The sequence below is a fragment of the Crocodylus porosus genome, unplaced genomic scaffold (genome assembly GCF_001723895.1).
Source record: "Crocodylus porosus isolate Cpor-Errol unplaced genomic scaffold, CroPor_comp1, whole genome shotgun sequence".
NCBI lineage: Eukaryota > Metazoa > Chordata > Crocodylia > Crocodylidae > Crocodylus > Crocodylus porosus.
The window spans coordinates 41,796,466-41,823,962 of NW_017728907.1; the positions used below are offsets into that span (position 1 = coordinate 41,796,466).

Below are 27,497 nucleotides of genomic sequence, written 5' to 3' on the forward strand. Positions count from 1 at the left end.
TGTGTTTTTTATTTTTACTATTTTTGGCAACTGGCTATTATTACTAAATCACTAGTCTTGGTGATTTATTACTCTGGTTCCCTATATTCATAATGCTTTTATTTAGCAAAAGTAAAATTGCAAAGCACTCTCCCTGCCCCATTCTTAAAGGTACTTGCAAAACAATTAAAATAATAACAGACTAATAATTAACAAAGAGCTAGATTCTGCCCGACTTGCTGTTCCAGGTACTATCTTAGTTCTTCACACCACTGTTAGTTCAAGGTATAATGCAAAAGATGGCCCTATTCCAGATTTTGCAAACGCTCAGAAGTCCTCAGCTCAAGTTAAGTGATGCTTTAAATTTCTGTTAGTTGGCCTGTGGGGAGGCATGGATTGAAGTCTGAATGCCACTGACACTTGAGCTAGAAATGAAGTGGGAACTCAGCTAATGTATGCTGCTCAACAAATCACTGTGCACCATTAAGGAGCTGTTTGGCAGTGTAACCGCTCTCACTCAAGCTAAATTAACAGAAGAAACATTAACTCAGTTGTAAATATCTGGATAGTAAAGCAGAGAATACAGTGATAAGGCACCTTAAGTAGCAATATTTTGGAAAGAACATGATAAGACTACACAGAACATCTGTTCAGCAGTCAGTCCCAGTGGATGGTATGCTTCCAGTCACAATGGAAAGTAAATGCACATGGACATGGGCAACTGGTGCCTCCTGAGTCTGGGGGGGCACCCGCAGAAGTTGATGGCAGGGGCAGAGCTGACGAGCATCTGCAGATGCCACTACCGGTGTCAGCGGTGGGGATGGCCCTGTCAGTGAGGGGCATGTGCCCCCCCTCCCTCCCACCCAGTGCCCCCTCTCTCCCACCCTGTGCTCTCCTTACACGTCACCTATGGACAGGGAGATGAAATGACCATCCCTAGAAAATTGCATCTGGGGACGTGACACATTTGTACTCTTGTTACCCAACCTCTACTGGGTCTGGGAATAAAAAATGAGATTCCTTTTTGGAAACTCTTAATGTAGCTTTTGCAAGCACTATGTTATTTCAAAAGACTCATAGTTTCATGCATCTTACCCAAGGCAAAGCAATAATGAGTAAAAAGAAATTGCCTTCCTTCACTAAAATATGCAGTCTCCTCTGGCTGGACTCAGCTATGTAGGCTTGCGGAGGAGGGGTGTGTGTGTATTTTTATTGCTTAAGAATTGATTAGAGGTACATCAACCCTAGGTGTATATTCAGTCCTATTTGTCCTGATGGAATATGATGTTCGCACATACAATTATAAGACTTCATAAGGCACTAAGGCAGAGAGTTGAGGAGAAATAGTTATAAAGGAGATGTAGCAGGGACTGTTTCTATGAAAGGCTTCCTCTATGTTCTGGGAAAATTTTCTCTGAATCATTTCCCTAAAAATAACTCTAGCAAAGCATAGAAACTTGTTATTTTGATCAGACACTAACTACATTTTCAATTATATCCAGATTTTTATTGCTTGGAAAAAATGGCATAATTGCCATTCTCAGTGACTAGCATAATTTAAACTTTTTTTACATGCTACCAAACTATTTGGATTCCTGCAGTGCAGATAGGATTTGGTTTAGAAAATTAAGTTATTCTGATATTTACAAATACATAATCTTGAAGGTGGCCTTTTCTTTCAAGCATTTTGTGTCCTCAGTTTGTTTCATTTGAGTCCCTTTCTCTTTCAGACAGAAATCTTAGTGATTTGAGCAAATGTTCACTGTTGGTAAAAACAAATAGGAGCAGAACAACCAGTATCATCTCTTTATTATTGACATCAAATATTCAACAGCCCTTTTTCTCTCTTTCAGTAATGAGAACAGATTTTGTGTGTGTGTATAGTTTCATACTAAAGCTCTTTCTGTATATATGCGGTGGTTTCTGACAGCACCAGAGTTACTTCTGTTGGAGCCAAATTCTGTGCATGTGTGAGATTGTAAAAGTGAGGAGGAAGTGTGAATGTATATTGGAACGGAGCAGCCACTGGGCTGGGGATGCTTGGTTTTACTTGGCAAGTTTTCGGAGTCCCTGATACATGCACACATGCAAGCAAATACAGCCCAGATGGTAGCAAAATGCACAGTGCTCAACTATATGCCTGGAAATTCTGTGCAAAATAGGCTATCCCTTGGGAAAATGTCCAACTTCCATTTCTGATCCCTAGATGAGCGCATTCAGAAGGATACATCTATCTAAATTTTTAGATGGTTTCCAGTGCTGTAAATAGCTAGCCTGCGCTCATTCACCTTATTGAAGAGCAGGGGATACCCCTAATATTGTTCTTAATTGATTTGAGTTCTGCGTTTCTGGTATTGCAGGCAGTCTTTGGAATGAAAACAACTGATCTATTTTTATCTCTTATGCAAACTGTCTAAGACTTAGCCCTAGGAAGTCTGAACTTCCCCTCTTCATCATCAGTGGGGTGTTAGCTTTATAGTCTTGTCTGCACAATTAGGCTCTCAATTACCTTTTAAAAACATTGTGAACAAATAATTTCTTTCAAGTTGCAAAGACTGGAACATCTCCAACAATTTCTAAGAGGCAGAGTGATCTCTGCCCACCAGCCCACAAAAAAACACCCAGTTACTGGAGAACTTTGCTGACTGACACAAGACACTTTAGTCCCTGCAATCAATGGTATCAATTAAATTTACACATGCTCACCTCCACATTGGGATTTGTTCATGCCTAAGAGCTTGACCTTACAAAGACAAATGGGTCTGTTTTCCATGTGTAAAGTTAAGCATGTGCATAAGTCATTTGACCACTAGAGTACATTCCTTAAAATATTCAGTGAAAACCTGCTAATCCAGGAGTGGGCAAAATATAGCCTGCAGGCTGGGACCAGCCCTGTAGGCAATTCCATCCGGCACATGGGCATGCTCCCACCAATTAATTGTATCTCGCCCAGCCTTCAGCTGCCCCTGCTGCACTCGCATGATGCCGAAGCCTTGCCCACTCCCACTGGGGCAGAGCACTGCACTCCCATCCTCATGCGGAGAAGAGCCTCAGCCCCAGCCCCAGATAGCTCACAGCTTCTGGGCAAAGCTGCTACAGCTGCTGCCAGGGGAACTGCTTGGCTCCTCCAGCTCCTCCTCTTATCCTTGCTGCAGCACTCTGGGCAGCAGGTACGGAAGCACCAGGGGGGCAGGGAGAGGCTGCAGCTGGGTAGGAGCATGGAGCCCATTGGCCTGGTTTCATCAGATGGGGCCCATCATTTCTCACATGCCTCATGTGCCACTGGGGGGAAGCTCTGCATGATGGAGCCAGGAGCCTTTGCTGCTCCCACATGCCAGACTGGGACTCTGCCAGAAGTAGCAGGGAGCCCCACGCAATGAAGCCAGGCTGAATTGGCCCTACTCCCTTGTTCCTGACAGAATCCCAGGAGCTTCATGTAGTGGCAGGAAGTGGGGCCAGGCCGCCGGCTCCTCTTTCACGGCGTGTGGCTCTGGCTGGGTTCCAAAAGCTGCATGTGAGACATGGGGAGCCCTGCATGATGGAAGTGGGCCAGCCTGGCCCTGCTCTTTGCCACCATGTGCAGCCCCCAGAAGTGACCAGAGCTGGGCACCACAAGGGGGGCTCTACCTGTGCAGGACATGAGCTGCAGGCTGTTGCTGCTGCTGCCGGCAGTGGGAGCTGTGCACCATGGGGTGAGTTTGGGCGGTTCACCCTCTCCACACACACCCACACCCCATCCGCACCCTTCCCCACACACACAGCCACATCCCTCGACAAACCCCACACACACCCATCCCCCACCTCCCACACCCCCCCATAAACCTCACACCCACCCATACACATACCCAATCCACCACACACACCTCATTCCCTCGCAAACACAGTATACAAGAGTAAGACTTTATTTTTGAGCTATTATGCAATCACCTCTATATATACTACACAAACACATGTAAATCAGGACAAAAGTATTTTTTTGAAATAAAATTAATATATGTTAAGTAGATGTTTGATTTTTAGCATATGATTTGGATTTTTTCCGGTTCTAAAATGGCAATCCTTTCCCCCACCCCTCTGCCAATTATTGAAAGAATTGCCCACCCCTGTGCTAATATGCAAATACACTTCCGTGGCAAAATAATGGTTAAATTGTTTGCACTTGCCTCTAGCCAGTTTTGGCATGGCAGTTTTTGCCTTACTGCTTTCCATGCATGTGTTATAAGCATGCTGCATGAGAAAAAAAATACTTAATATTAGCAAATACAGAGTATCCATCAGTGTGGGCTGGATTTTAATCCTGTAATATAGCCTGAGTTAGGAGCAGTGGTTAGCTACCCTTGCTCAAGAAGAAGGCAAGAACCAGACAGTGGCTGTAACAGCCATAACTTGGTCCCTACTTCCTCTTTACTCCAGAGAAGAAGGAATTTGGGCAATCCCTTTTCTACTGTTACTTTCCTCCCTGCACTGGCAAGGATTGTCATGCACTTTACATCTATTTGTGAGGAAGAGTAAATAGCAGCTCTTCCTAGTTCCTCATCCATTGAACTCCTTCACGAGTGTTAATTTACAAGGCTGTCATGAATACATTTGTTAATATTTCTTTATCTGTGGGCAAATTGAATCATTTTTCACCACTGGTATTCCACATAACCTTCTCCCATGCTATTCATTTTAGCTCTTATTCTTCTAGTCTCTGTATGTGCCGCTGTCCCTATCTCCCTACCTTCCTCTATTACAAGCTTTTACTTTATGTTATAATGATATTCTTCCTCAACAGGTTGTGAATGCTTTACAATGCATATTTGAAAAGTGTCTACATTTTCATGTGTTTAGGCACTACCTCTTTGCTTCATTCTCACCATAACAATTCTTGTCAAGTCCACCATCCCCTTCATCCTTGACAAGTATGACCCTGCTCTCTTAAGGCTCCAAATGCCACTCACTTTATCCAGTTTTTTTTCAGTATTCTCATATAAAAACACTCCTTCCATTACTAAGTTCCCATTAAGATATTCCTACTAAATCTGATTAAGATACCCATATCACCTACAATTCCTTTCTGGCCTCACCTTCCTGCTTTTTTATTTCTTCCACCTTTGTATGATTTCTGTTCATAGGTACAGACATTCGAAAAGCCTGAGGCAGAATCAACCTGTTGCACAGTTTTCTGGAAGTGGTGTAGGTTAAATAGGTAGTAAACAGAGCACACCTTTGCCCTTTGGCTGTGGGGTGCAGGCTGCCTGCACTAACTGAGGCCTGCAGGTTGGGTGAGCTCTCACATGCCTCCCAGTGTGGCCTGCAGGCTCCCCGTGCTGCTGGAGACTGCCAAGAACAGATGAGCACCCTGGCCACCCTGACTAACAGCTGGGAATGGTCAAGCACATGCCCAGTGACCTGCCATATCATCTGTGAGCCACAGATATCTGTCAGCTGCAGGCAGGCAGCACAGGAGGGAAGGGAGACATCTCTGTCCCTCTACCAGCCCTAAGACCTGGGCACTCACAACCCTGGGCTGGGCCCCTGCATGCCATCATGAAGCACCCCACAATGTAGACACAGACCTGACCCCAGTGAGCAGACACAGCCCCACAAAGCCTGACCGGGCTGCCAAGCATGGGCAAGTATTCCTTCCTCCAGCTGCCTGCTGCAGCAGGCAGATGCCTGTGGCTAATAGATGATGCAGCAGGGAGAGAGAGGAATGCTCACCCCTGCCTGGCAGCCCAGTCAGACTCCACGGGACTACACCCACTCATGGGGGAATGGGAGTGCCTGGGTGGGTCTGCAGAAGCCAGGGTTGGGCACTGTGGGGCTGTACCCACTCACTGGGGTTCTCCTGGGATCAGTATCAGGTCTGCATGTATGTCATGGAGTGCTTTGCAATGGGGTGCCGGGGCATGGCCAAGGGACGCAGGTGCTCAGGTCCTATGGCTCGCACCAGGACACAGATACCTCCCTTCCCCCTGCTCCCCAGTGCCTCCCTGCAGCTGGGAGATGGCCAGAGGCAGGAGACAGGGCTGTGGAAAGGGTCTGTGCTGGCTGAATCAGCTCTGGAAGAGCTTGGGGGTGAGGCCCACTGAGCACTTGGCCAGAGCAGCCAAACACAGACTGAGTGCTAGCTCACCTCCATGCAAGGGAAGATTATAGGGGGGCCACAAAGGAGCCTGGGATGCCAGCAGACAGTAACCTAACTTGAATCAATAGATCTGATACAGAAGTTCAATTTGCTGGTCTAACGTCAATCGATTAAGTTTCAGTGCACATCGTTCCAGGTCTATCTTAGATTGGGGTCTGCCATTTTTAAACCAGTCTGTGTGCACTGACCTTATGTTCTGTTACAATTTCCTATCACCTGCATCAGTAAAAGTGTAATTTTTGTACCTGATGTCATTTATGAGGATACCCCATTTTATCAATCAGAAAGCATTTTGTCATTTACCATTTTTGTTCAAGTCTGCAGCTTTTATAGTCTAGTTTTTGAGACCATGTCACAGTCCTCAGGAGACTGAACCCAGGACTGACTCTGATACAGGGCTTTTGGATTACAGCGGTCCTATTTGTCTTTGTGTCCCCACCAGTCTTCAACTTTCAGGGAAGTAATGGAACCAGGCAACTTTCCTAAACTGATCCAGCATTTTCTTATGAATAAGACTGCAGCCAACAGTCTATTATTTTTTGCAAAGTGAAACTTAACAGAGTCCAGATCAGCATGAGTGACATACCCAGCAAATCTTGTTTTATATGCCATCTCAACTCTTCATTTCCCCATGCAGAACAGCTTAAAAAATCACTGTTCTCATACCCGATCTCCATTCACCACTCCTTGGTTCCTGGTTCTTAAAAGTTAGTTTCCCATTAACGAAGCTTTGTTTGTGTTCATAGGATTTCATTCCTTAGGGAGATGTCTCCATTTAGTTTCTGGTGAGTCAGTTCATGCCACCCAGACACCTACATTTGGTTTTCCCATGTATCATACCAACAGCCCAGAACAGAAGTTAGATCATTCTAGGTAACCATACACAGGAAGATGGGGAAACGGGCACAAATACTGTTCATAGAAAGTTTATAAACATTCTCACATATTCCATATACAAACATAACTTTAAGCACATGCTTAAATCGCATTTAACTTGCATGCTTTGCTGAATAGAGATGGGATTATTCACGTCCTTAATAATAAACATGTGTCTAAGAGCTTTGCAGAATTGACCTCACTAAATATGCCTTATTGCACAGTTCTTCATTCAGTTACATAAATCCAGAGAAACTCTGGCCCTTTCTGCTTGTGACATTCCCAGCCATAAAATTGCCTTCCTGCCTCCTTCCTCCCTGCCTGTATGCCTTTGTTCTCCCTACAAAGCTGAGTTCAGTGCATTTCCTGTACGTCCTTTCAGGCTGCTGCCCTTAAAGTGATAGAGCCTTGCAGCCAGAAGAGTTTCCTTCCACAATGAAGACAGTAGTAGGGCTAAGAGCAATTCCAGTCGCTCAGGTTCCTTTCTCAGAGATGAACGCTAGGGATCAGAGCCTCTCAAGCAGAAATGTGGTGGGAGGCATGTAGCAGCTTCTAAGCTGGTTGCCATACTCTTATACTTCTCCATCTGTTTCTCTCATCCTCATATTGATACCCTATTCCAGTCTGTTCCTCAGCCTTTCTACCAATAGGTTTTGCCATCCTCTCACTCCCTAATCTGCTCCACCATCCCCTTCTCCTCTGCCCTTGCAGCTCCACCATCCTCTCACTGTCCATGCTCCCTCTCAGTGCTCTACTACTTTATCAGGCCTGCTAACCCCCTTATTTGTTTCTTCACTACCACATGTCCCCAATCTGTTTTTACATCCCCTTTCTCCATCCCTCTGTTCTTCTCATTCTGCAGCACTGCTCCTGAGCGCCTCAAAGGTCTCATGCAAACTGCTTTCCCCCTGATCTGTACCAGTGTAATCTATTATTCGCCTGTACTCATCTCATTTGCTCTTCTTCTATTATTCCCATTCATCTTCTTATTTTCCCCAACAGACTAAATGCCTCTTTACCCTCTGTCCTGCTCCTGAGTCACTAAATGCACCTTTGGAGAAGTAAAGCTCAGGGCAAAGAGCAGGGAAAGGACAGGAGTTTTGCTGGGATTTTACTCTAATGAGCATGTGCAGACACTTTGCACACGCTCATACATTGTAAGGCAAGGCGGTTTCTGCTGTTACACAAGCGCTCAGCACCAAGTACTGCTCAGCAACACCACCAATGAAACTGTTCCTGCTCCTAGGTAGGTGACTTTTCTTCCCAAACAAATACAAATGAAGGCGAGATGGAGAGGTCAGTGGGGATGGGAAAGATTAAATTGGGGTGAAGGGAGGGGGGGCGCGGCTGCAACACGGGGAATGGACAGACAACTATTGGGAAGATGAACGAATTAAATGGTTCCCATAGATTTGGAATCATAAGGTAACCCCAATGTTAATGTTACTTTAAGTAAAAGCATATATTTCACTCTAGGCTCTGCTCAGTAAAATCGGACCTTTTGTTTTTTCCCAGTTTGGGATGTACTTAGGATGTGCACTTCATACAAGCATTTGAGATGCATTAGAATCCCACAGGTTTATGCTTTAATCTCTAAAAAATACTCTGTAAAAATTAATGAGTGAGAAAGTGAAACTTGGTAGGAATGGAAATTATTTGGGTTACATATAATTGTTAAAAAAAAACTATATGCAATGTTTAATCTTTTGAATGTTTCAAGAAACTTGTATTTGTCCAGAAAAGAAACTTCTCAGTTAGATTTCTTGGATCAATGAAAACTATAATTATAACACTAGACTAGTAAATAGCTAGTATGATATGTGGGTAAAAAGAAGCAGAACTAGAGGGGAACAGTGTTACAAAAAGGGATATTATAGTTTGTAACTATTACTATGTCTGTTTAACAATCTACGAAGTACAAAATTCAGAAATGTTCTTTCCTGTCACCATTATCTGCCCAGTTTTTCTTACATAACACTTATTGGACTTTTATAATCTGTTTGTGAATGCTAGTTTCCTCAAAGCATTTCCTTTGCCTTTCTTTGTGTTGAAAACTTTTATCCCATTTATATCATAGGAAAGTATCTACACTATTCAGGAATCATTTGATGGGAGGATGGGGAAAGAAGACAGCATTTTTATAATGCAGACACGACATTCAATAAAATTGCCTTCAAAATAATTTTGTGTTTTTAAATGATAACCCCACAAATGCTGTTGCAGTTCAATTTAGTCTTCTGAGACTGTGAATATGTTAGCTGGATATGGATGCAAGTGCTTAAAAACACTGATGTGAGGATCTCTTACTGGTATTTTTCACTTGATATCTTTTGAATAATTTGGATTACTCTCCATATGTAACTTTAGGTACAAATTAAAAACAGCTGGTTTATTCTCTGTGAAAACTAAAAAGCTCTGAAAATCCTTAAAATATTTTTTTCTCTACCCTCTCTGAGTCTTCCACACCATTTGCCATTTTTACACCCGTTGAAATTATGAATAGTCTTCTGTTGTCCAAAGATAAATACATGTGCTAACTTATAAGTAGCCTTATCCAGTAGTCTCCAGGGCTGGAATTCAAACCTTTGTACCGTGATTCCATTCTCTTTAATGTTAAAATAGCTGGACAGTCCCTAGCTAATCAGGTGTGCATGTCCTAGCCTGGGTTCAGAACTCAGAATGTTTTTAAACAACCAGAAACTCATGGGGGTTTTTTTATTTCAGTGCTTATGTCCTCTGTGCTGGACTATGGCTCTGCTTCTCCGAACTGCGCCATGCCATGCCATAAAGATGCAAAGTGTGAAATTAAGGGTGGACACCAAGGCTGCTATTGCTCCCCAGGATTTACAGGAAATGGCATAAAATTTTGTTACGGTAAATATATTTTACCTATATACAGTACATTGATATTATATGCAGAGCTGGAGAAATTTATTCATTGCTTGCTAGTTTGAGGGTTGAATCTTATAACCAGGACAGTACTTATCTTTGTATGGTCTCAAGGTCAAAACTAATGCCCGACCCCCCCCCCCCCACCAACACTAAGGTTATGGAGTTCTTTGTTGCTTATTTGGCACATTACTTAACTGCAATTTACCAATCAATTTTCTTTTAATCTCTTACTGTAACTTACTGTACTCCATCCATTTTGTTTTTGTTAGATCTGATTTCCTATTGTGATGTTATTATCTTTTTCTTCCTGTAATAGGTATTGACATATCTTCTCCCAAGTTATCTTAAGATCTTTCCCTTTGAGTTTTTTGAAGCTTGAGCTTGGCAATATTGCCACTATTGCACCCATTCGTACCCATCCGTACTCCAAGGGAGTGGAATCTTTTCCAGACACATGTAGTAATAGCAAAAGAACTAGGATTAGGCACGAGTTCCACAGGAAAAGGCCTGGGACAGAAACCAGTATTTTCCTGCCTGCTACAGCTGCTGGAAGTGAAATATGTAAGAATTCCCTCCAGGAATTCTTAGTTTGTGCACACTACTCCAACAATAGGTGTTTGATGATTCCACACCCCACGCTTCCTGGCTTGCTTGCGGTCTTTCTTTCTTTTTCTTTCTCTTTCATACTTTCGTTCTTTCTTCACCACTCCTTTCCCAGAATGCATAGCCTTCTAGTTGCTGCAGTTTATCTGGAAGGAGGAGGTCCTGTTACACAACCCCTCCCATTGCTTTCTGGATTCTGAGAGTAGAGTCTCTATAATCCTCCCGTCCCTTGTCTTGATTTTTTACTTCTCTGTCCTTTTCTTACATAGCTGGGATGCCTGTCTCTGCTGCTGAGAAGAGCTGGGTCTAGCTGCAGAGCTGTGAAGTCAATCTGATTTGTATATTTTTCACAACGTCCTATGTAACACTCATACAAACTAACTAGACTGGGCAACTTGTTTTTAGCACGCCATGAGAAAGCTCGGAGCAGCAACAAAGGCACTTGGGCTTGCTGTGAGCAGAGTTAGGAAGATATCACTTGCCTGGTTGGCTTTGGTTCAGGCTTAGAAGGCATCTTTGTAACAGCTGGAACATTTATTATTTTTTTATGAAAGCAAAGAACTTGAGGACACTTGCTTTGAAAAGCTGCCTGCCCAGTGTGTATACAGGGTATAGATATAGCTAGTCAAGTAACAACATACTAGATACAAAATATAATTTAATAAACTAATGCCAACATTCACCATCTGAATATTTTTCACACCCAATTATTTGCCTATGGAGCTGGTCAGATCAAAACAGCATACAGTCTGATTCTGCAAACGTTTCTAGTGCGTGCTTAACTTTCCTGCCATGTGTAGTCTGGCTGACTGAACTCTCATTGACTACAGCATGTTTGCTGAACCAAGATTTATATCTGTGAATAATTCCTAGAAAAAGAAAGAAGTCCAAGATTTTCCAGAAGTATTGTTTGCAACTAATCAGACTGGCCTTTCCTTCTGACCTACCAGCTTCTTTCTGTTGTACATACCTGATTGATATTTTATGGAGATGAGGTCTGATTATGAGTTAGCAATTAAATTTACAGGGAAGAGTACTAGCTCTTTCACTGTTCTTCTTCCTCAGGGGCTAAAGGATTTCGTACTTCTATATTTTACTTTGGCTAGTGATTTTTTCTATAACTAGTCATAAAGACACATATTGGTCATCATTTTAAACAAACTGCATCAAAAACTGACAAATATCAATCATTCTCAAAGCCTCAGGATCGATTAGGTGTTTGTTACGAGTTATGCTTTATGTCATATGCTGAACCCTATAGAAATCAAATTTCTACAGGCATGCAGCAAACCAGCTTCTAGGCAGATTCATGATGCACAACAGTAAAATCAAAATTGTTTAAGGCAAACCTGAGGTCAGAAGCCCAATATTTTCTTCAATAAACTGTCTGCAAACCAAAGTCATTTACCCTCTAGCTAAATAGGGCATTTATTGAGAATGGTGAGCAAGATCCTCCCTGAAAAAGGGCTGTGTTTTCCAAGACAGAGTATTATACAATCCATTGCTAATGCTGCCCACCATCTTCTAATACCATAAACAAATTTACTGTATTTTAATTGCATAGATTCAAAAAAGAATTAAAAATATAGCCAGATTAAACTTTATTATAAACCACTTTATGTGGTTTAAAGCTAAGAAAATGAAGAGCAAAGCAGAAATTACTTAATGATGTATTGGATTGTGTTATTCTGTATATGATGTGAAGCAGGGTAATGTAGGGCCTCTGCAGGATACACTAGGAAATCTGGTGGTCACACCAGATGACAAAGCTACCCTTTTTAACAATTTATTTGCCTCCATCTTTTTGAGCAGGGACCAAGGCATCCCCACCACCAGGATCCCCAGTGGATCCAGGGAAGGCACTGCCAGGCCCAGGGTCAGTAAGGACCTAGTCAGGGAATTTCTGGTGTGTCTAGACATGTTCAAATCAGCAGGTCCTGATGATCTCCACCCCAGAGTGCTGAGGGAATTAGCAGAAGTCATTGTGGGACCCTGGCACAGCTTTACGAGCATTCATGGTGTTCTGGTGAGGTGCTGAAGGACTGGAAAAGGGCCAGCGCAGTCCCTGTTTTCAAAAAAGGAAGGAAGGAAGGAAGACCCAGAAGACTATAGGTCTGTTAGTCTTACCTTAGTCCTGGGGAAGCTCTTTGAGAAAAATTATCCAGGAGCACATCTGCGAGGGACCAGCAGGGGAGATCATGCTTACGTGGAACCAACATGGGTTCATTCGAGGCAGGTCCTGTCAGACCAATTTTGTGGCCTTCTATAACCAGGTCACAAAATCCTTGGAAGCAGGTGTCATGGTGGACACAGTATTCTGGACTTTAGGAAAGCCTTCAACACTGTCTCTCACCCCATTTTCATTAAGAAATTAGGCAACTGTGTTGTCAATACCTACACAGTCAGATGAGTCACAAATTGGCTGGAGGGCTGCATGCAGAGAGTGGTGGTGGATGGGTCTTTTTTGACATGGAGGGATGTGGGCAGTGGGGTCCCACAGGGCTCGGTCCTCCAGCCTGCACTGTTCAACATCTTCATCAGCAACTTGGACAAGAGGGTGAAAAGCACCTTGTTCAAATTTACGGATGACACTAAGATGTGGGGAGAAGTGGGCACGCTGGAGGAGAGGGACAGGCTGCAAATAGAACTAAACAGGTTACAGAGGTGGGCGGATGAGAATAGGATGGGATTCAACACTGACAAGTGCAAGGTGCTGCACCTGGGGAGGAAGAACCAGCACCACACCTACAGGCTGGGGAACTCCCTTCTCATCAGCGCAGAGGCAGAAAAGGATCTTGGTGTCATTATTGATTCCAAAATTAACATGGGCCACCAATGTGGGGATGAGGTCAGCAAGGCTAACCACACTTTGTCATGCATCCACAGATGCATCATGAGCAGGTCCACGGAGGTGATCCTCCCTGTCTATGCAACACTGGTCAGGCCGCGCAGCTGGAGTACTGCATCCAGTTCTGGGCACCGCACTTCACGAGGAATATGGACAACATGGAGAGGGTCCAGAGGAGGGCCACTTGCATGATCGGGGCAGCAAGGCAGGCCCTACGAGAGGAGGCTACAGGACCTGAACCTGTTCAGCCTCCACAAGAGAAGGCTGAGAGGGGATCTGGTAGCCAAGGGGGACCAGCAGGCAATGGGAGAGCTATGGGAGAGTCCCTGTTCCCCCGAGCACTACCGGCAGTAACAAGGAACAATGGCTATAAGTTGACTGAGAGTAGATTCAGGCTAGACTGAGGCACTACTTCACAGTCAGGGCAGCTAGGATCTGGAATCAACTTCCAAGGGAAGTGGTGCTCGCCCCTACCCTGGGGATCTTCAAAAGGCTTGAAAATCACCTACCCGGGGTCGTTTGATCCCGGTACTCTTTCCTGTCCATGGCAGGGGGTTGGACTTGATGATCTGCTCAAGTCCCTTCCGACCCTACTAACTACGAAACTATGAAGTAGCACTGTTCTAGAGGTAGCTACTTATTCTTCTTCAGTTAATCTTAGACTTATATGACAATATTCTATTCACCTTCAAGGCTGATCATCAGTCAACTGTTAACATAAGCTTTAATCCTTAGTATTCTACCTTCTACTTTTACATGTGCATTTTAGCTCATTTTGTTCCTTAGATACTTTGTAAGACACAATTACTATTGTTACCATCAGTAATTTTGCATAGTATATATCTTTATCTTATTCTCTGCTCTGTACTTTTCCTTCTGCTTTTTGTATTGATACCTAAACCATTCTAGCTGCTTGTTTGGGATATGGGGGTAGGGGGAGTTCAAGCTTTTTCTGCCTGCATGATTTTCTCTGTGTAAAACATTTTTTACATCAAAACACACTAGTTGTCACTTTAATTCCTTATCAGTTCATATAGCTAGAAACTTGTCCCTCTATTTAAAGGGGCACTCTCACTTATTTTAAGTTTAATTTGTCTTTTTACTCTCAGTTGCATGTAACACCTCTTAAATACTTGTAAAAGTTTTTTTTTCTGCCGACTGTCTTTTCAACCTGATACACTTAGATATTTTCCCTAGAGTTTACTGTGGAGCACAAGACAATAATGTCCTGTTATGTTTATTTCCTAGCACCATCATTGATCAATCATAAATCACTGATGTCAGCATACCTTAGGGAATGGGATTTGTTAGTTAACTGCTATTCTCTTTGCCAGCCGGCTAAGTGACGGCAGAATGTGCAAGATTATTGGATTTACTGTGTGTAGATAAAGACATATAGATATGAATTTAATTTCCTGGTGTCAAAGTCCTGGATTTCAATTAGCCATTTAGAATAGGTGGAGTTTCCAGCCTTTTTAAATTAAGCCATATCTGAGACTTTCAAAAAGCACTTTTTGCCCAGTCTTACAAATAGTTCTTCCTGTGCATAATCTCATTGTCTTCCATGGGAGTGAGCATGTAGGAATAAATGTTTGCAAAATCTAGACTCTTCTGAATATTAAGATCACAATTTACACAATAATACATTCCATCTATATAAAATCCTCCAGAAAACTATAAATGAATCACCATGTCAAGCTTTACAATGTACCAATACATATATCATCTTATTTTTGTTTTTTGTGTATGTGAATATGGGGGGGAGAAAAAATAAGAGAAAAAAACTATTTTACTTCAAAGGTTCAGATTTTGGACAGCAGAATAAAATGTGTGTGGCTTTTCTATTTGCACATTTCCTATCAAATATAACCTAATGTACCCAAATTAAGTTCCTAACATTATTTCTATCTTATAAGCATCTCTTATATCCATGGTTTATAAGATAACTAACTCCTCAACATTCAGGATTTCTGTGATATTTAACCAAAATATGGGAATTTTGACCCTTCAACGAATCTTTTTTTCTGTGTGAAAGAGGTGAACTTTTCCCTGTATATACAAAACCAGTTTACAAACTGAAAGGAAATGAATCCATATAAATTATCGGTTGTTTGTAATCCCCACTTTCCTTCCAAAAAAGGTCCCAGATTCTTGAAGAAGAGCAGGGTATGGAAGAGAAACTGAGTTGCAGCCAATATTTTTATGGTTATTATTTTTTAAATGGAAAAGAAAAATAGATTGGCATCATTCAGCTTTGTAGTTTCAACACTGGTTCCCTGTTAAATGCTGACTGCCAATTTCTTGTTTTGCTGGCACACTGCAGAAAACTAAAGTAAACACTGTAATCACAGTGTTTACTTTAACTTTGTAAAATACAGCAGGAAAATGAAGCAGTCCTGTTTGTTCCAGGCAGGAAAATGGGAACACAGCATCCCCTCCCCCCCAGATCCCCTTGTAAAACATCCATTGCAAATTATGCTTCCAAAGAAAAATCAGTCTTTATGTATTTATTTATTTGTAAGTATGTTCAGCTTCTCCAGACATAGTGAGCAGGGAATAATACCATCAAGGTAACTTGTCAATGAATTAGAAGACAGGGCCCTGTAAAGCTATCATGTCTCTCCTTCAAAAGTATGACGCAATAATATTTATCACTTTTCCAGAAAAGAAGTACAGCCTTTGTAAAGCAGTATTTTATATCAAAATATAGAAGCCCTGTTAGATTTACCTGGGTAATTTACCTAAACTCTGCTAAATCAAATTGAAAGCCAACTGGAAATCCAAACACAGACGTATTATTAATGTGCCTTGGTTTATTGAGAGTCACAGTGCTGACTTTATGGCTTTAGCCAACTCAGAAAAGGAGCTCTCCTGTGAGACACCAGGTTACTGCTCTAATATGATGTTTGTTGTATTCCACCGTCCTGCTCTTGTGGCAGTCACTGAATTTCTTTTGATTCATTAGTGTCCCCACGGCCAGTCCATGGAATACAAACTTGCATGATGATTGCCAGGCAGACTTTCCTTACAGAGTGCAGCGACCGTACCACACGACTGCTGTCTGTAGTTGTTTCATTCTAGCAGGAGGGTATCCTTAAGCAGCAGCAGTCTAATCTGAATGGTACTCTACCAGAAGATAGGCTTTCTTACCAGCAGGAAAACACCCTTAGATGTCACTTCTGTGTTAGTGTGAAACCACTGATCTGAAGGATCTAACCCACCTCCTTCCTAAATTTATTTTATTGGTGCCAGTTACCACAAGACATAAAAGGCCAAATTGCAACTCTGTAACACATGATGCGGGGGAGTTTGAGAGAGAGATGTTTTAGCTAAACAAATTATTGGACTCATTTCAGAGGTTATTGGGTGAAATTCTTTGGACTGTATTATACAGGAAGTCAGGCTAGATGTTCTTCTAGTCCCTTCTGGCCTCAAAATCTATTAAACTCTTTTTCTCTACCGCCTTTGTAGCATTGCAAGGGAAGGACAAAAACATTGCAAACATCCATGCAGACCGTTCAGAGGTCGCTGAACTCCCTGGGCAAGCTGTGAGTCTGTGATAAAGGAATAGTTATATAGATTTCACTGGACCTTTCAGGAAGTTTACTAAACCACAGTCCCAAGCAGCAAGGTGCATGTTGGTGCTGATGCTGTGCAGGATGCTTTTTGAATACTGCATATTCTCATCACTCTCACAGCAGTTCAGGCTTTATCTATACTAAGATGGACATGAGATAAGGGCCCAATGGCATGTTCCTTTCCTCATGTGAGTAGTTCTGAGCTCTGTGCGCAGGGACTATTAGAGAGTTTAGAGTATCAAGGTCTCGCCCTATAATTGAGAAGCGTATGACACAATTTGCTTGAATAGTTATGCAGACACCTTCTGGAAGGTTGGTCTGGAGAACCAAAGAACTAGCTGGTCAAAGGACGAGCTGAATGAAGTTTTAGAAGTTTTAAAAATGTTGAACCATCCTGTTTTGTCATTTTCTAAACGCAAAAATTAAAAAAATATTCACTTAAACGTTATGAATACAGTAAAAATGTAAAGGTCAAGGTCAAATTAATGTGTTTCAAAATTATTGAAACAGTGTTTATTCTTTCAGTTTTTCTGTAATTTTTTTTTTTCTGTTTCTTTTTTTGTCCTTTTTGGTTCATAAACATTTTGAGGTTTTGTATTTTCATCCTGATTTAGGATAGAAAAAATATTCAAGCTCTTGAAAATTCTCACAGGGTAAGGAAAACTTGTTTTCTGCCCAGCTGCACAAGAGACAGACATTACACATAAACTGGGTTAAGTGATCAGAAACTGATTTAAACCTGTAACAGAACAGACATTCAGTGCACATAAATCAGTTTGAAAATGGCTGAAACCAGTCTCAGATAAACCTGGCTGAATGTAATATCAGACTTAACTGCTTTGGATCAAACCAGTTTATGCAATGTCTGTCCCAGACCCTTTGTTGGTTTAAATTAAACCAGACTCCCCCAGCATCCTGACATGCTTTCCAGGCTGAGAAGGGCTGACCCCTCCCCTCTGCTCCCTTGCTGGAGCTCTGGAAGAGACTTGCAGGCACAGAGTGCCTGTTTCTACCCCAACCTCGCTGTTCACAGCTCAGTCAGAGATCCCTCCCTCCTCGGCACTGACTGACCATAGCCAGCATGTGGTATGCTAGCTAATGCTGAGAGGTGTCTATGTAAGGCAGACAGAACAGTGTCTTTAGGGCTTTTTGAAGCTAGTTAACAGGTAGCTGGTAATGTCCCTCCATTCATTCATTGCAGATGAGAGGGGCTTTGTTTTCTGATGAGGTGTTAAATGCTGATAACAGAGCTGATAAATGCTCTGTTATGGGAGGGACCCCTCCCTAATCAGAGCATCCTGTCAGGGCCTGGCCATGCCCCCTCCTCAGCTCAGCACTACAGAAGGAAAGGAAGGGATGCTCTGACACCCTCCAGCGTCTAGCCTGAGCCACTGCAGGCATGCGCCTGCATTTTCTCAGTCCAGAGAGAATGTCTTTAAACTGGTTCAGCCTAGCCAGATTAAACTAACTTGCAAAGATTGAATCAATTCAGGCTCAGGCTTTTTGAATGTCTGTTCCTAGCCCTGAACTTGTAATGTGTTTTGATGTCTTTTGATGGAAGTAGCTGTCTTTACATCTAAAAGGTCTATGTATTCTAATTGTCTAATTTCATTTTATATTATTTAAAATGACCTTATGAGGGTTCAAACTGCAAAATATGATTTTCATAAAACATAATTTTTGGTTGATGATTTTGTGTTTCCTTCTCTTTTGTAAACATATTTTTGTTTCTTTGTGTTGCTTCTTTATTTATTTATTTATTTATTTGCATTTCAGTCCACATGGGAAAAAATGTTATCCCTTTTGCAAAATATCACTGGAATTAATGTTAATATTTGGGGCTGACTGGCTGGAAACATTAGAAGTATACCAAGCAGTCACATTTCACTATGCCTCCACTTTTTTGCTGGCTCCTTTCTTAAGAGCTGACAGGATGCTGTGCCCAGGGATTTTTATTCATTTTAATCTTGTGCTGTCTCACAGGAATAGAGCTGACAAGGAAGCAAAGGAGCACTGGAATGTGTATACCCAGATTTGGGATGCCAACAAAGATGCTGATCTGGATCTTAAAATTTCCTTTAGTGTGTCATCAAGCTCAGTGAGTGAAGTTCTTTTGAGAAAACCAACAAAATTAAGGTTCTTGGTAGTAAGCTACATAGCTGGATTCTTTAAAGCAAGGGTGCTCAAACTTCAGCCCATGGAGCCTTGGAAACTGGATGGTAGGGCTTGTCAAGGTTTGGAAAATTTGGTGGGGGAGCACTGGCCCTCCTTGCTGCCAAAATCCCAAGCCCCAACCAGTGAGTCAGAGCTGGACCGTGACCTTTCCCCTACATTGCCGTATCAGCCAGGCAGGGGCGGATTAATGCATGGGCCCACAGGGCATGGGCCCAGGGGACCCTGCTAATCAAGGGCCCCCTGGGGCACCAGGAGCAGCATGGCCCAGGCAGGCAGTCTGGCCTATTCCCACAGCACTGGCCAGGCCGGGTCAGGGCAGCCTTTACCTGAGTGCTTACACCCTCTGGCTTGCCCCTGACTTGCCAAGGAGGCTGGGTGGGCCCAGCTGTAGCCCCCTGATAGGCACAGAGGGAACCTGCCCTTGCCTGGTGGGAGGCCTCCAATTTTCTGTTTGCCCAGTAAATCTTAATCTGCCACTGGAGCCAGGCAAAGACCCTTTCCCTCTGCACAGCCAGGTTAGGGCTGGGCCATGACCTGTGCCCCTGCACAGGCTCAGAGCTGGCTCATGCCCCACTCTCTCCCCACCACTGGTCTGGGCCATGTCCCCTTTCCTCTGCCAGAACAGATTGGGGCCAGGCCATGCCCCCTCCCCTGTACCATTGGTTTGGGGCTGGGCCATGCCTCCTTCTCCACCTCCATGGGGTGGACCATGCCCCCTTCTCTCCCTCCTAGCCCGGTTACAGCTGGGCCACACTCCCTCCCCCCAACAGGGCTGGGTCATGTCCTCTCCCCCAGAGACTGGATGGGGCTAGGCCAAGCTCCCACCCCCCACACAGCTGGATCAGGGCCAGGCTGCCTCCTGACCTTCCTCTGCACCACCAGATGTGACCCCGCTTCACCCACTTCATGTGTCAGATTGGGTCCACTGCCCATCTAGCCCACCAGGGGAAAAATGTTGAACACCACTGCTTTAAAGGAAACAGATTTCCTGTCCTTTTATAGTGTAATAGGTGGGTACTGAGTGAGTCATTTGGGCTCTATTCTGCACTCTGCCACTATCCTGCTAGTTAACCTACAGCAATTCATTTAACTTCTTTTTGCTTCAATTTCCCCTGAAAATAAGTGTAAGATTAATCTATTTTTCCAAAATGTGGTGGCAAGGCATTTAAAGGCCTCTTGCTGTGAATCCAGAAGCATGTGTTTGAGCCTCACTGTACACCTGCACAGAAGGCCATCTCATTCTACCCAAATGTAAATTGGTACCTGCAAAGATACATGGAAATTGATGCCAACCATATCACTTAGTTGTGTATCTTTCTGCTACAGAAACTGGCATACCCTGTGGTTTCTTTGTCAGGATGCTCTGGCTTTTGAGCTCAGATTTTTGTGCATCTTCCATCACTGCATTACTTATTTTCTGTATCTGGGAAACAAATAGAAAAAAAATGAACATTGTGGGAGGAATAATTGTAGTCTAAATCTGCCATTTTTTACAGCATCCATTTAATTTTGCCTATCTACTTTTCTAACAGTATAGGCCAAAAGAGCACTTGTACACTTCATTTCATTTTGTATGACTTAGTACTCTTGGTTGCCACTAAAATAAATTATAATTGGAGCTTTTAAATCCCAATCAGAAGTGGTGAAAAGGAAGAGGACATTATAGTTATGAGATCTTCAGCCTGGAAAAATAATCTGAATAGCTTCTTTAACATAATGAAGTTCCAAATTAATAACACATAGTTAGGACTGCCTTGTATTAATTGTCTCATTTAATTTAAAGCCACAAAGGAACAAGCCTTTTCTGACACTCAACATTTTGTTCTCTCAACCTGCTAAACCCTGCCTGAAAAGTTCCATCAGAATCAATGCATCTACTCACGTGAGTAATATGGGTAGGAATCTTCACTGAACTAATTTTCTTGTGCTGCAAATCGCATAGGGCCCAATACGTAACCCACTGAAGTCAGGCATAAGACTCCTAGTAAATTTAATAAGCCTTGGAACAGGTCCACAACAGGCCCATAAAATTAATGCTAACTACAGCAAAAAATCCTTCTTTGAGTTTGTTTACATTTCTTCCACTTGAAATCATGCTTTGTGCATGAATAGAGTATAATAATTGATCTTCTGGATGGCCAAGAAAAAACGAAACTGCCTCTTACATTTTGAATCACTTCCACATGCCCTTCTAAATTACTCCTGCTAGCATCTGAATAGGTAAAAAATAGGAGTAGATAATGTGATAGGACACAGGTACTTTCCATTTTTCAGAAATGTGCCCACATTTTTAAGGTGATCATGTACATATGAATGGATATTTGTTTAATTCAAAATGCATTTTAACCTTTGCCAAATGTTGCTAACTTTCTTTCTGAAGGAAACATCTTTTTCATCCTGCTTTATGGCTCTAAAATCACTACATGTTTGGAGGATATGGGGAAATTCATTTAAGAAACTATAAAAGTATTAACTCAGAGCTGCTTTACTCTGTCTACCACAGATCTAATTTCACTCCCTGTCTTTCTAGCATCAAGAATAAAAGTGATCCCAGGGTTCAGAAATAATGAACAGAACACATTTTTCTAGTACGTTTGTTTGAAGAAAAGTGATGCCATTCCAGATATAGGGTCACCAAGTAATACATATTTATGTACGTGCATGCGTGTATTTATGTACACACATATTTAAAGACAGCCACTTATACAATTGAATTTGCATACAATAATAGTTCTTTACTGCAAAAAGCAATGTAAGCTTTTTAATTAGAAATATAAAGAAATATAAAATTGCTGTTGCTTTACCTAGTGTGTGGTGGCATGCTTTAAGAAATCAAATCATGAGTTCTGGCAAAGAATGTCTTGCATTTAAAAGCTTATCTAACTTTACCTACCTACATAGCTGGTCCAATAAAAGATATCACCCTAAGAAATTCTTACCTCTCACATTAAGAAATTAACACTTTCTTGAATGCTTCATGGCCTTTTTATTTTTTTGGAAAGAAATCCCTTGCTTCCCTTCACCTTGAAATGGTTAGACCCAGTACCTGGTCTTGAACACTAATGTAGTTTAGCAGCAGTTAAGTCACTGCAGTTGAATTTTATGGCTGTGAGAAAAATGCAGGGGAAAGTGTTAGCTAAAGTAGTATTCCAAAGAATTATATAAGTAATAGAGGATGATATCATGTTTGTGCAGATAGTTTACTGTCTCCATAAAGTATGTAAATTGTTTCTCTGAGTGTGGCCAGACTGGTCTGCTCAATTTACTGTGTCCCCATTGCATTACTTATCTAGTTTAATACTAAAGAAGGTTTTCTTGGGAGGTTTTTTCCCTTCCTCTGGCATAAACTGGCCAGGAGTGGTGGTGATGTCCACAGCTTCATTTGAAATGTGTAATTTATACAGGATGATATGCTGGCCGCACAACTTTTCTCTGTATGACTGTGAAAAATTGCCAACTGAGTTGCTGGCAGACAGAATGTCAAACTGTTCAAACCTGGTATGTTTAAAGAACTTAAAGAAGGAAATTGACACTTTGGGCTTCTATTTGCCATAGAAAGAAATAATGATATTCTCCAAGATGATAAGGATCTAACCAAACATTGTATTCTAAATAAAGAGCATAAAGCCAGGTGAAGTTTTTGAAAATGCTATTGGGTTGACAGGACGGGGAGAGAAGGGACCAAAGGACTGAGTTTTTGCGCTGTATATTTTTTAGGTACACAGATTTAATTTAGAGATTATGGTTTGAAAATAAAATTTACAGTATGTGTGTTTTTGGCTGATAAGAAATTGATTTTGTGACCTTGGTACACATTAATTGAAATATCTGGCACTATGTTTTATGGAGGCTAAAGGAAGCCATACATGCTTGGAACCATATTATTCTTTCACCTTGAACTCTGCAGTTAATCACAAACTGTAATCACAGGCAGGAAGGAAGCTGCTGTTTTGCTGTGGTACAAGGAAGCTAAATAATCTGTGTTCATTGTCTAATGGGTAGGTTCTTATGTGATTACTTCGGGCTTTAATGCTGAGGTTAAAAGATTCATGATAATTTTAAAATGGAGTCTTCTGGTTGAATTAACACTGAACAAATATTAAGGGCCAAAACTTTAGCTACAACTGTGCTGAGCACAGACCAGTTCTAGCTGCAGACTCCAAATAAGCATGACCTCCTCAGCTGAGCACCATGCTTTTAAATCTTCTGCTGTTGTGTGTAAGTCTCTTTGCTTTGGAGTGAGGCGGCAATGACTTAATTGCCCCAAATACTGGAGGACTGTTACAGTGAAAATGTTGCCTGGCTATGTCCTTTTTTCTATGCAGTGCCAGGAGCAAAGAGGAGAAATGGCACAAGGACCTTAGTCAAATTCGCAGATGACACTAAGATGTGCGGAGAGGTGGGCATGCTAGAAGGGAGTGATAGGCTACAGCTAGATCTGGACAGGTTACAGAGTGGGCAGATGAGAATAGGATGGGATTCAATACGGACAAGTGCAAGGTGATGCGCCTGGGGAGGACGAACCAGCACCACACCTACAGGCTGGGGAGCTCCCTTCTCATCAGTGCAGAGGCAAAAAAGGATCTTGGAGTTATCATTGATGCCAAGATGAACATGGGCCGGCAGTGTGGGGATGTGGTCAATAAGGCTAACCGCACCTTGTCATGCATCCACAGATGCATCTCAAGCAGGTCCAAGGAGGTGATCCTCCCCCCCGTGCAACATTGTTCAGGCTGCAGTTGGAGTACTGCGTCCAGTTCTGGGTGCCGCACTTCAGGGGGGATGTGGACAACATGGAGAGGGTCCAGAGGAGGCCACTAACATGATCGGGAGGGAAGCAGGGCAGGCCCTACAAAGAGAGGCTACGGGACCTGAACCTGTTCAGCCTCCACAAAAGAAGGCCGAGCATTGGATCTAGTGGCCATCTATAAACTTCCCGGGGGGACCAGCAGGAAATGGAAGAGGCCCTGTTCCCCCAAGCACTACCCAGAGTAACTAGGGCTAATGGCCATAAGTTGATTGAGAGTAGGTTCAGGCTAGACATCAGGAGGCATTACTCCACAATCAGGGTGGCTAGGATCTGGAACCAGCTTCCAAGGGAAGTGGTGCTGGCTCCTACCCTGGGGGTCTTTAAGAGGAGGTTAGATGAACATCTTGCTGGGGTGATTTGATCCCAGCATTCATTCCTGCCCGTGGCAGGGGGTCAGACTTGATGATCTGCTGAGGTCCCTTCTGACCCTAACAACTATGAACTATGAATTATGACTTCTGGCTGGGTCACCTTGAATGGGGATGATCTCTTCAGGCCATCTTTCAAGTGAAAAGGCTCCAGTTATAAAATATGTAGCTGCAACCTTACCCCAGTGCTCTTTTAGCGGCTTTTCAATTCTGTGTTTATTTTCTGAGCTGAAGTTCTGGCTTAGTTTAGGTTCGTACATCTATGACAATCTGAAGTTGTCTATAAACCAGCGTGGTAGTCCCATTATTTTGGTTATTATTTAATATTACCCATTTGTTAACTTGACACAAGGATCTTGTTTTTCAAAAGAGAAAATGAAACTTGCTGAAAACCTCTCACAATAAATAGTTATTTGTTCAAAAATGGCTGAATCCAATCTTTGTTTATGTTAGAGGCATCCACGTAATGATGTTGCAATATAGAAAAATAGCTGTTGAAGATATACGTTGGCTTTTATGCTTTATTTATAATGAAAGTTATTCATGTAGGTAGCTATCTACATATATTATGCTGAAAAAGAGCACGCATATAAATAGTGTTTATGTAAGTTAATATTGATTTGATGGGGAGTCTCTGGATCTCTATTTGGAGCTAGGTTGTTGTGCTTTAGAAATATAAAGATTATACTTTTCATAACCAAAAATTCATGAGCTGGCCAATAAAAAAAAGCATGCAAGAGGCCAAATAAAGGATAAAAGCTGAAGGTTCATTCCTGTTATATCCAAGCAGAAATACACCACTCAGTTGTTCACTTCTTTGTACACAGAAACCAGTAATTCTCCAGATGAAGATCCATGGTATGGAGCAAAGTCCCAAAAGATAGTATGTAGTTTCTGTGCTATGTTCCCTATATCCCTCTTGATATCTTGGTGTTCCCACACAAAGTGGCTTATTAGTTTAGATGCAAGATGGTAAGGGTAAGGAAGCATTTGCATTTTAGCTTTCACCAGAGCTAGAGGGTCAATTTGAGAATTAAAGAGCCATAAGGACAACCCACCATGTATTCCCCCACCTCCACTGATAAATGGTAAGAAATTGTTCTCCAGAGAGGCAAATAGACCTCAGCTCTCGTGTGTGCCCTATCAATCCTTATTTTCAAGTTTTTTTTCAAATTAACGGTTTTCACTTCCTTGGAGGTACTTGAAGGGAGAAGGGTTGTGCTAGAAGAATTCCTTTGACCATTCACTGTTTTACTTGATAGTTACAAAGTTACCTTAAAGTTACAAAGTTACTTTAAAGTTACTTGTGTTTTTAAGAGAAACTGAGTGCTTGGCTCTAACGTGGGGACACTGTTTGGAAAATGGACTCTGATATGCTTCTGTGCAAGTCAGCTTCTAACAAAGAAAAAACTTCAGCCCCCACACGGTGAGCTTTTCTCAGTACTCTGCTTCCTTAGTGGTGCTGGCGAGAGCAATGAAGTTGGAAAAGTGCCCCAAATACAGTATCATGAAGAGATGGGGATTGTCCAGATCTTGAAGAGGGGCTATTGGGTAAAAACCAGCCTTAAAAAGGTGTAGAAGGGTACAGAATAGAAATTGAGGGTCGTAAAATACTGACAGAATTGTGTCTCACCAAAGCCAACCATTATTTACATCACAGTGGTAAAAGCATTAGCTAGTAAATGTGACCAACTGTGAGACACCAAAAGAATTAAAGTCACTGTCCTATTGTGCAAGGGATACGTAGTGCACACAGGAAAAATATCAATCTCCATCACCGCTATAGAGAAAAAGAAATAGCAAATAGCCTGAAAAGTATATTGACCTGAACGCAGATTCAGGGAAAAGTTTCTAAAACTTACCACAGACGTTTACCTAAGCTAATCAAAATGAAAACGAGCTAGGTGGTTGTGAACAATGCCAAGCCCTGGCTCAATGGTTGGGTTTTTTTTCTTTTCCTCCTCTACCACAGTATAATAAGTGTGTGTCATAAAAACATCAGTATACTTACTGTAAGTACAGAGCTCAGCTCCATGATTAAGATCCTGGAACCTTTTAATAAAGCCCGTCTTTAGAAAATGAGGTCACAGTCTGTTTTTAACCATTCATCTCACAGCATCATTATTTCTCCAGGAAGAGCCTGTGGTTCAAATGTGTTTTGGTCTAGGTGTCAGGATATGATAGTGGGCTCAGACATGCTGAGTTCAGTTTGTATCGCTCTGCCCATAAAGTCGGGGCTGAGGGATATAGGAGGAGATACTGAGGTAATATTTACACAGCTGTGCGGTACAAAGAAAAGATTCATTAGCTGAACTTTTGGTATGTCCTCTTGTGTAAATAGGTAGTTTGTCCACACCGTCAAATACTTTTGTTGGTGGGTTAATCACAACAGGCCTTTAGCCTGGCTTCTCTGTCCTCAAATAATGTTAAGGCATTATTTATTAGCTGCATAGTTATCTTGAATTATAGTTCAGGTGTTACACTCAAACCTTTAACTCAAGTTGGGTGTTGCTTAACATGAGGGCTGTCCAAGAAGGATAGGCTGAAGTTTTAGCAATGCTGGTGTAGAAGATACTGGTAAGACAGCTCTGCAGTGTTCACCTTGTGCAGATAGGATTTTAGGGTACCTCACTAACCTTGTTTCTTGTTGTGAACTCACTAAGCCTTGCTTTTCCTTTATTGTAATTTGAGGGGCAGACATACCTGCCCTTCAGCGAGGCAGTCTGCAGATTAGCTGTTATCTATATTTTGTGGCACTGTTATAAAAATAATTGCCTTTGATTTGCCCGCTTTGCATTTAAGATATCCTCTCCTTTAATTATAGTAAACCATTGAATCTGTAACAGTAATGATCAAGATAATACCATAGTGCTAAGCCTTCATTGTACATATGCTGAGGTGGTGCTCATAACTTTCATGTAATGGGGCAGTGATTTGTAGCTGACTTTTACAAGCCACAACAGCTGTAGAATACATACCCACTGCTAGGGCAGATTTTCCCAAGAGTTGTGCACTGAATATTTTTGAAAAATCTGGCTCTTATTTTGTTGCCAATGTGGGAATTGAGCTGTTTTAAAAATATGGCCCAAGTTGTGGGTGCTGAGCAATTAAAATCTGGCCCTGAAGTATGTTGTTTATGTGCCATTATCTGCTAGCAGTTTTTTACTTTTGATTTATTTATTTTTAATTGCTAAGACCCTTTAATTAGGGAAGGAACTGCATAGATGAGTTGGAT

At 42.1% G+C, this 27,497-nt stretch overlaps 1 protein-coding gene and 1 long non-coding RNA gene across 2 annotated transcripts in view; one reads left to right on the forward strand and one right to left on the reverse strand.

Moving 5' to 3' along the window:
• Window positions 1-8,228, reverse strand: part of LOC109307355 — a 31,730-nt gene extending 23,502 nt beyond the window's left edge. The window contains exon 1 of the long non-coding RNA XR_002100244.1: window positions 6,779-8,228. This is a non-coding gene — a long non-coding RNA (uncharacterized LOC109307355). The remainder of the gene's footprint in view (window positions 1-6,778) is intronic.
• Window positions 1-27,497, forward strand: part of ADGRL4 (adhesion G protein-coupled receptor L4) — a 168,621-nt gene that overhangs the window by 52,588 nt on the left and 88,536 nt on the right. Inside the window, exon 3 of the mRNA XM_019531211.1 lies at window positions 9,713-9,862. Within this exon, the coding sequence (XP_019386756.1) occupies window positions 9,713-9,862 (150 nt within the window). The remainder of the gene's footprint in view (window positions 1-9,712; window positions 9,863-27,497) is intronic.